Below are 7650 nucleotides of genomic sequence, written 5' to 3'. Positions count from 1 at the left end.
CCAGCGCATGCGCTGTAAAAACTAGCAACGAGAAGGGAAGATGTTTCTTGCGCATGCGCCCCCAGGGTATGGTAGAAGGGTCGCGGGGGCGGCCCTTTCAATGCGCGGGCGTTTCTAGTTGGCGCATGCGCTTCAGGTTCTTCTGGCCTGGGTGGGGGAGAAAGGTCTCGTCCCGCCCGCGCGTGCACGCTACTCTCCAGGTTGCATAACCGGCTGGCGGCGGCTCTCGAACGTTCTCGGCGCGGCTTAGTCTGGTAGTTGCGGTTGGAGTGAGTGCGCGCGCGCGTTGGCTGGTCCCGAGCGGCTCGCTCGCGCTCTGTCCGAGTTGCGAGGCGGCCGCAAGCGGATCGGGCTTGCGCTCCTGCCCCCCCCCCCCCCCGCGAGGGGAAGCCGCGGCGCTAACAGCCGTTCGGGTGCCCAGCTCTCGCTGTGGGAGAGGCGGCTCGGTGGCTGCTGTGCCGGTCCGGCGACCTCTCTGCCCCCCGCTATGGCGGTGACCCATGGAACAAGGCTGTCCTCCCAGGCTCCGCCACAGGCCCAGGGTCCGTGTGCGGGAGACCCGGCCAACTGGAGACGGTGCGTTGCCGCGGGGGGGGCTCTAAGGGATTTTCGTGCTGGGGTGTGGTGGTGGAAGGAGGGATCGGCTCGCGCTGGGGGGGGGCGACGCGACGGGGGAATGTAGGGGTCGGCTCGCGCCGGGGGGGGCGACGCGACGGGGGAATGTAGGGGTCGGCTCGCGCCGGGGGGGGCGACGCGACGGGGGAATGTAGGGGTCGGCTCGCGACGGGGGGGGGGCGACGCGACGGGGGAATGTAGGGGTCGGCTCGCGACGGGGGGGGGGAGAGGCGACGGGGGAATGAGGGGTCGGCTCCCGCCGGGGGGGGGGGGGAGAGGCGACGGGGGAATGAGGGGTCGGCTCGCGCCGGGGGGGGGGGGGGGAGAGGCGACGGGGGAATGAGGGGTCGGCTCGCGCCGGGGGGGGCGGGGAGGAGAGGCGACGGGGGAATGAGGGGTCGGCTCGCGCCGGGGGGGGCGGGGAGGAGAGGCGACGGGGGAATGAGGGGTCGGCTCGCGCCGGGGGGGGGCGGGGGGGAGAGGCGACGGGGGAATGAGGGGTCGGCTCGCGCCGGGGGGGGGGCGGGGTGGTGGCGATTGTTCGTGTGTTGGCTGACGCTCGCGTCTCTTGCAGGAGCCCCCAGGTGGTGTCCCACGGGAGCCAGGAGCAGCAGGGGCGTCCCGCGGCCCCCAACGGTAAGTGCCTATGGACCGCGTCTTCAGGAAATCCTCTCCTTTCATCTCGCAGTTAGGTAGGCTTGTTTCCGGGTCCCTAATGCCTTTGTTCTCTGCGCCCCAGCGTCCGTCTTTTCACCGACAGTGACTGTGCCCAGTTTGGGACAGCGCTGGTACCTTGCTCCCTGCCAATGGATGCACCCAAGTCCGGCAGTGGAGTAGGTCAGCTTTCCTGGCCGGTGGAGTGAGCCTGTGTTTTCTACAACGCTGAAGATTTGTTGGTACTTGGAGATATGCCGTTCTCTGTAGACAGCACAGTGAGCTTAGCTGTCATTGCTCCGCTTCCTGTTTTAGGTGTGCGCTGTTTTGGGACTTGTGAGCATGGCATTTATTTAAAGATAAGGTGGGATGTGCCAACTGAATTTTTCATCTGTATATTAATAGTAAAGGAAATAAATATAATTGACATTAAAGGTTTCATGCTTATCAGTAGTGTGTCTGAGAAAGTCTGAAGATTTGTTGGATAACTTATGTATTCAGTGAACACTAAATGCAAATGCCAGGCTTGAATGGAGTTCCTTTAATCAGAAGACGGTGGCACAGTCACAGCAAAGCCAAGAGGGAATGTGAAAGGTGGAGATAGAGAAGTATTTATTCCCTAGAATGCAGTACCATTTTAATAACTCTAGAGATGAATAGAGACTGGGAGTGGATGGGTCATTACACAAAGTAAAACTATTTACCCATGTTTATCCCATCCCACCCCCCCGCCCCCCGAAGTTCTTGTCAACTGCTGGAAATAGCCCACCTTGATTACCACTACAAAAAGTCCATCGTCCCCCTCCCCCCCCGCTGGTATTAACTCATCTTAAGTGATCACCTCTCCTTACAGTGTGTATGATAACACCCATTGTTTCACGTTCTCTGTGTATATAAATCTCCCCACTGTATTTTTCACTAAATGCATCCGATGAAGTGAGCTGTCGCTCACGAAAGCTTATGCTCAAATAAATGTGTTAGTCTCTAAGGTGCCACAAGTACTCCTTTTCTTTTTGCGGATACACGCTAACACGGCTGCTACTCTGAAACCTGTAGAACTAAAATGGCTGCTGGTATATAATGGCAGCCATCTTAGCCATTCATATTTAGTATTTTAAAATTACAAATACTATAAAATTTCTGGTATTTGCATACAAATTGATCTGTTCACGGGCATTACATTCATGGCAGTACAATTCACTGTAGTCAACTTTCTTTGAGGAAATGGCTATTTTGCAACAGAAATGCTTTTCTTTAATTTAAAATGGTCCCCTGTAAACTGAAAATAGTTTGTTGGAATATCTGCACAAGTCATACAATGAAAATCTGCACTTCATTAACCTTAATGCCATGTAATTGTCTGCATGTGCAAATATATCTGCATATTAGCAGCGTGCTTTTGAGAGAGACTTTGGCCGCATTCTGAAACTATTAATTTATGAGAAGTATGTGTGATAAAGCCAGGAAGAAATTAACTAAAGGGAGAAAGCTGAAGCAGTAGATTAAACTGTCTAGGGCAGAAGGTAAAACTGCAAAATAGCTCTTGAACTTTTCACTTGTAGTTATTCTTAGTTTTGTGAATATAGTGGACACAAGTTTCAAGTTGGCCTTGGTTTGTGTTAGCAAAGAATAAACCTTAAATCAGTTTTTTTTTCTGAACAGGAACAGAGACTGGATGTTCTAGAACATCAGTCAAAACAGATACAATCTCCAAAGGCACTCTCACAGAAAAACGGCAGGCAAACAAAAAGACAGAGGATATGACAAATTACATGGATGATTTAACTCTAAGCTCACCAAAAGAGAGAGATTCTCGCTCAAAGTCCAAAACTAGTCAGGGCAGATCATCTTTAAAATCATCTAGCAGATCATCTTGTAGTTCACAATCTAGTTCAAGCACTTCAGCTTCCTCAAGGAGTTGGAGCAGATCTCGAAGCAGATCAATATCACGAGCTAGTAGAAATGTTTCCAGAAGGTGTAGAAGATACTCAAGATCGTATTCCAGAAGTCGATCAAGATCACGCAGCCTTCAATACAGAGGAAGGTACCATCCTAGAACCTACAGGAGATGCTACCGTTCTCCTCCAAGGTATAGATCACGCAGCAGGTCCCGGTCTCATGGAAGACCATATTATAGAAGAGCTTTTTCAAGAAGCAGATCAAGAGGACGAAGATACTATGGATTTGGGAGAACCATATATCCTGAGGCTTACAGAAGTTGGAGAAGCAGATCACGAACAAGATCTCGAAGCGGAACACCTCTGCGCTTAAGTGAAAAAGGTATTTGCATTCTGTGAGTAGCAGCATATCTGCTTTGGAACATGGGTGGGAAGGAATAGAACTCAAGACTGACTTATTTGTAGACTTTTCCTATTGCTAGATTTATAGAGAATTTTAAAACTTGGGGGTGTAGTTCTGTCCTAAACTTCAACTGAAATCTGATTTGGATTGCTTATCCCTGTTTTATGTTCATTTTGGAATTGCCAATTTTATAAACTACAATTTAAAGTGGGTGGTATTTCCATAAATTTAAACTAGTTTGGGAACATAGTTTTTCCAAGGTATACTCACTTTGCACTGGACTCAGTGTTTATATTTTTGGGTTAGTCAGTACGCCATGATTACTCATACAGAAGATGTTTCTTCTTTTTTATGTAGAGAAGAGGGAACTCTTAGAAATTGCAAAGGCTAATGCTGCAAAAGCCCTGGGAACAGATAACATAGTCTTGCCAGCTAGCTTGAGAGTCTACAGCCTATCCAAAGAGACAAATGGTGGAAAATGCAGAAGTGAAGATTCTGCTGAGTCCACTGAGGTAATTATGAACGGGAGTAATCTTGATTTTTAAAGGTAAACTTTTTTCAGAACTACACTACTGATGCATGAAAAGCTGTGCTAGCCTTAATTTCTCATTGCGAAGTATCTTTAAATTTTTGTATACTAATTTTATTATGAAACAAAACATCCAAGTTTTTAAACTTATCAGAATGCCAAAAACCTTTCTCGATCTGCTAAAGCTGGAAGAATACCTTGGAATCTTAGTTGGTTGCTCTCCTGATTTGCCTACAGACTTTCCACTAGTGGTATGTTAGGAAGGAGAGAGAATTTCCAAGCCTAGTAGGGAAGTGCCAGTTATGTTGGCTGATGTGTGTTTTGCCCGAAAACAATTAGGCTCTTATTTGCCATAGCCTATTTAATAGGCTTTTGTAAAGATTAAACTCTGTGCTTGATAACTGTCATATAGTCTTTTCATATGCATCAAATTGTTCCCAGAAATTCCATGCCCGGACCCCAAATGCATTTTACATGCTGTATTTCTGTCTTATAGAAATCATGAATATGGTCTCCAGACATTGATGAAGAAAATCTGGTGGTAATTAAGGAACTTGTGGGCTCTAGCTTCTGTGAATTAGGGGAGGGAAAAGAGAGAACTTAATCAGGTTATCAAATTCGTTTTGCACTAGAAAGCTGTTTAATGTTTGTTACATCTGGTCAGATGCACACCTACAATAGTAACTACATAACAATAGCTTATACCAAACTTGTATTTCAAAATTAAAGAAAGTAAACTTAGTAAGGGTTTCTTGGACAACTAAATAAATGGCACAGGTGTCCCTTTCATAATGTATGTAATATATTCCAGATGTTGAGAGATTACAGAAGAAGAGGCCTGCATCATTTGCAGATAAGTTTATTGTCCTTCTCCAAAGCTCTGCAGGGTGGATATGCAGAGTTTATATACAACTTGCTGTAACGTTCCATTTCACTTTATGAAGTCCATGCTTACAATAAATTCCCTAGTTAAAGCTAAAACATGGGCATGGATATAAGGTTGTACATTGGGAAATGTTTAGTATTTCTGTCAATATAATTGTCAATTTGAGTTTTCAACACTGATCTGTATGTGCATTCTATACTTTACAGTTTAAAGCCACTATTGATCTAAATAGTTGAGGCAAAACTTACACTAGAATATTCACATACTCAAGTGAGTTTCCTTAATTCACATAGAATGTGAGAACCTGTTTAAACTGTGCGCCTTCTCCTGTAGCAATCCAGAAGACTAACAGAAGACTTAACCAAAAGTGGAACTGAGGGATCTCCTGCAGTGAAAGGCTTATCTTTCAGCCCTAATGTAAGTGTACATTTCTAAGATAGGAAATATTGATTTCCAACTTATTCTTTCACATTTGTAGTATATTCTACCTAACCTTGGAATTAAATTGGGTTCAATTTACTGCCCTCTTTAATAGCCCTCCATGTATAATATAGTTAGTTAATTCAAGAGAAATGTGCAGTGTAGGGATATATAGTTACTGAGTTTTAGGCTCTCTGGAGGCAAGAGCACTTAGAAGTAAGCAATAGATTTGTGAGCTGTAGTGTTGTGGATCTTCCAATGTGTACGGCTGGTCACTCAGGTAATCAGAAGTTAATGAAAAGCAAGTTTGGCTTTAAATCTGGATTATGTAGCAAGCATCATTCTCATCTTCATAAATACAAAGTTGTGCTATGGCATTTAAAATTAAAAATGCAAGCTTTCAGTGAAGCTTTTTATTTCTAATTTCTTTACCTGTGTGTACTGATTCCAGTGTTCCTGGATTCATTCTAAAAAATCTGGCTTTCATAAACTACAGATAGTGTCATCTTGTTTTTTTTAAAGCGGTAGGTAAAAATTGTGGACACTTTTCATATTTCATTCTTTAAAAAAAGTAAATTCTTTTTCCAGGACACAATGGCAAAGCCAATACTCCAGAAACCAGCAAGTCTCTGTTAAAGAGACAGCAGTATCCTTGGGGAAAAGAAGATACAAAGAGAAATCCTTATGGGCAATTGGCTCCTATGAAGGAGGAAAACAGCTTATTTTTTAACTTTTCACTTAAAAGTGCACCCTTCCGAGCACGCTAGCACCTTTCACTTACTGTGCTGTGAACTATTGGCATTATGCATTACTTACTTAAGTGAGGTCTGAAATCCTCTTATCAGGTTGAGTATTTTTGTAAATAAGTATTTAAAGATGTTAATTCTGACCTGTTAGATTTCTTTTCCAGATATGAAAATACAGCACAATGGCCCAGAAACTACAAGTGGGAATCTTAGGTACATATTTGTAAATGCTTTTGTGTGTCACTATAATGGAGTAGAAATTACAGGTGGGTAACTTTTTCTCAGTGTTACTTTAGCAGCCGCTGGTCTGAACATTTGTAATGCATTGATTTGTTTAAAACCTGTTTTGTACTTGTTTCAAATAGTTGAACTATGGTAGCAAGTTCTTTAAGGCCCTATGTAATAATTCAGTTGAACTGTGAAGTTGTCCTCTTGGCTTCTAGTCTGAGCCTGTAGGTGTAAATTGGCACATTTAGCTGTAAGTGAATGGTGAAGTACTAAAGAGCAAATATGAAACAATCAGATGCTAACAATAGACTTCAGATGTTGGAGCAACTTGATTTCAAGTTTAAAATGTTAAATGCCTATCCTAATCTGAGTGATTCGCTGAAATAGGCTTTCTTAAACCTCTGTGCAGATGTTTGCAGTAGGATTGTATGATTGCCATGCAGGAATCCTTGCTCAATTATGGCTCAGTCATGCATGCTAATCTTAAGGAAACAGTTCTACTATATGTTGCTTTCTATTTGGTCTTCTCAAATTCTGACACTTAAATTAAGCGCAGTTCTTCGTGTTGGTGATGTATTTAAAACAGGCCTTGAACTAAATCACCACCACTAAAATCTAAAATGGTAATCATAAAACTTGCTCAGATCCCCTGGACTTCAAAGCAGTGAGGATAGTTGAGAAGTTTACGTTATCCTAATTTGTTTCCAGTCCTGGTCCTGTACCAGTGATCTACATATGCCAGCTTGACACTTGAAGCATTGATGTATAAAGTGTACAGTAACTTCACGTTATGCCCCTCAGCAGTTCTCAATTTCCACTGCTTGAAGATAAGTGTGTGATTAAGTAATATTTCTTAGAGCTTATGGGTATTTCATAACATTTACTGGGATTGTTTTGGTGGGGGAGACTTACTAAACTGGAATTCATGTAAATGGTTTGCACAATAAAACTTGTACTGAATAACTTCGGTGTAGAATTTTTTTTTTACAGTTTAACATGTACTCTTTCCCTACCCTAATAGTAGCTGTTGCTTTATCTAGGCAGTGCAAACAAGCGGTCGTCTGTTGCTTTTCCCTTGGCTGACCAATGCTTAGGCTATGGAAAGACTAGTGTTCTACAAGGAGAAATATCCCACTGCTGTTGTCTTGGTTGGGGGAAGAAATATCTTGGAACAAAACAGTATGCCTTCACTCACATTCTACAATGAGTAGCCAGAAGAAAGAATACTTAACTTCTACATACGGTGTAGGAGGAGCAGCTCTAGTGTACCT

General features: G+C 43.9%; 1 protein-coding gene across 3 annotated transcripts; it reads left to right on the top strand.

Annotated features, from left to right (window-relative positions):
- Positions 1-138: 138 nt before the first annotated feature.
- RSRP1 (arginine and serine rich protein 1) lies at positions 139-7342 on the top strand. Of its 3 annotated transcripts, none has more exons than XR_013348437.1 (6): positions 139-576; positions 1190-1251; positions 2932-3549; positions 3928-4082; positions 4911-5402; positions 5994-7342. XR_013348437.1 is itself a non-coding variant. In XM_077838100.1 (6 exons), exons 1-6 carry the CDS (start codon positions 488-490, stop codon positions 6039-6041), a joined length of 1056 nt encoding a protein of 351 aa, XP_077694226.1. In that variant the 5' UTR covers positions 140-487; the 3' UTR covers positions 6042-7342. The 3 variants fall into 3 exon arrangements, 2 of the variants coding, with proteins under 2 accessions (XP_077694226.1, XP_077694227.1); XM_077838100.1 differs by having other exon boundaries at positions 140-576; positions 5319-5402; XM_077838101.1 differs by lacking the exon at positions 139-576 and having other exon boundaries at positions 1189-1307; positions 5319-5402.
- Positions 7343-7650: the final 308 nt, after the last annotated feature.

Source organism: Eretmochelys imbricata, chromosome 19, assembly GCF_965152235.1.
Source record: "Eretmochelys imbricata isolate rEreImb1 chromosome 19, rEreImb1.hap1, whole genome shotgun sequence".
Taxonomy (NCBI): Eukaryota; Metazoa; Chordata; order Testudines; family Cheloniidae; genus Eretmochelys; species Eretmochelys imbricata.
The sequence above is the reverse complement of the archived record's forward strand: the minus strand, read 5'-3'. Positions and strand labels throughout refer to the sequence as shown.

Excerpts from the sequence above, each read along its gene's own strand:
- RSRP1 (XM_077838100.1), top strand. The coding sequence starts at position 488 with ATGGCGGTGACCCATGGAACAAGGCTGTCCTCCCAGGCTCCGCCACAG. Across the intron at positions 3,550-3,927 it reads TCTGCGCTTAAGTGAAAAAG|AGAAGAGGGAACTCTTAGAA; the intron begins GTATTTGCATTC and ends TTTTTTATGTAG. Across the intron at positions 5,403-5,993 it reads GCTTATCTTTCAGCCCTAAT|GACACAATGGCAAAGCCAAT; the intron begins GTAAGTGTACAT and ends TTCTTTTTCCAG.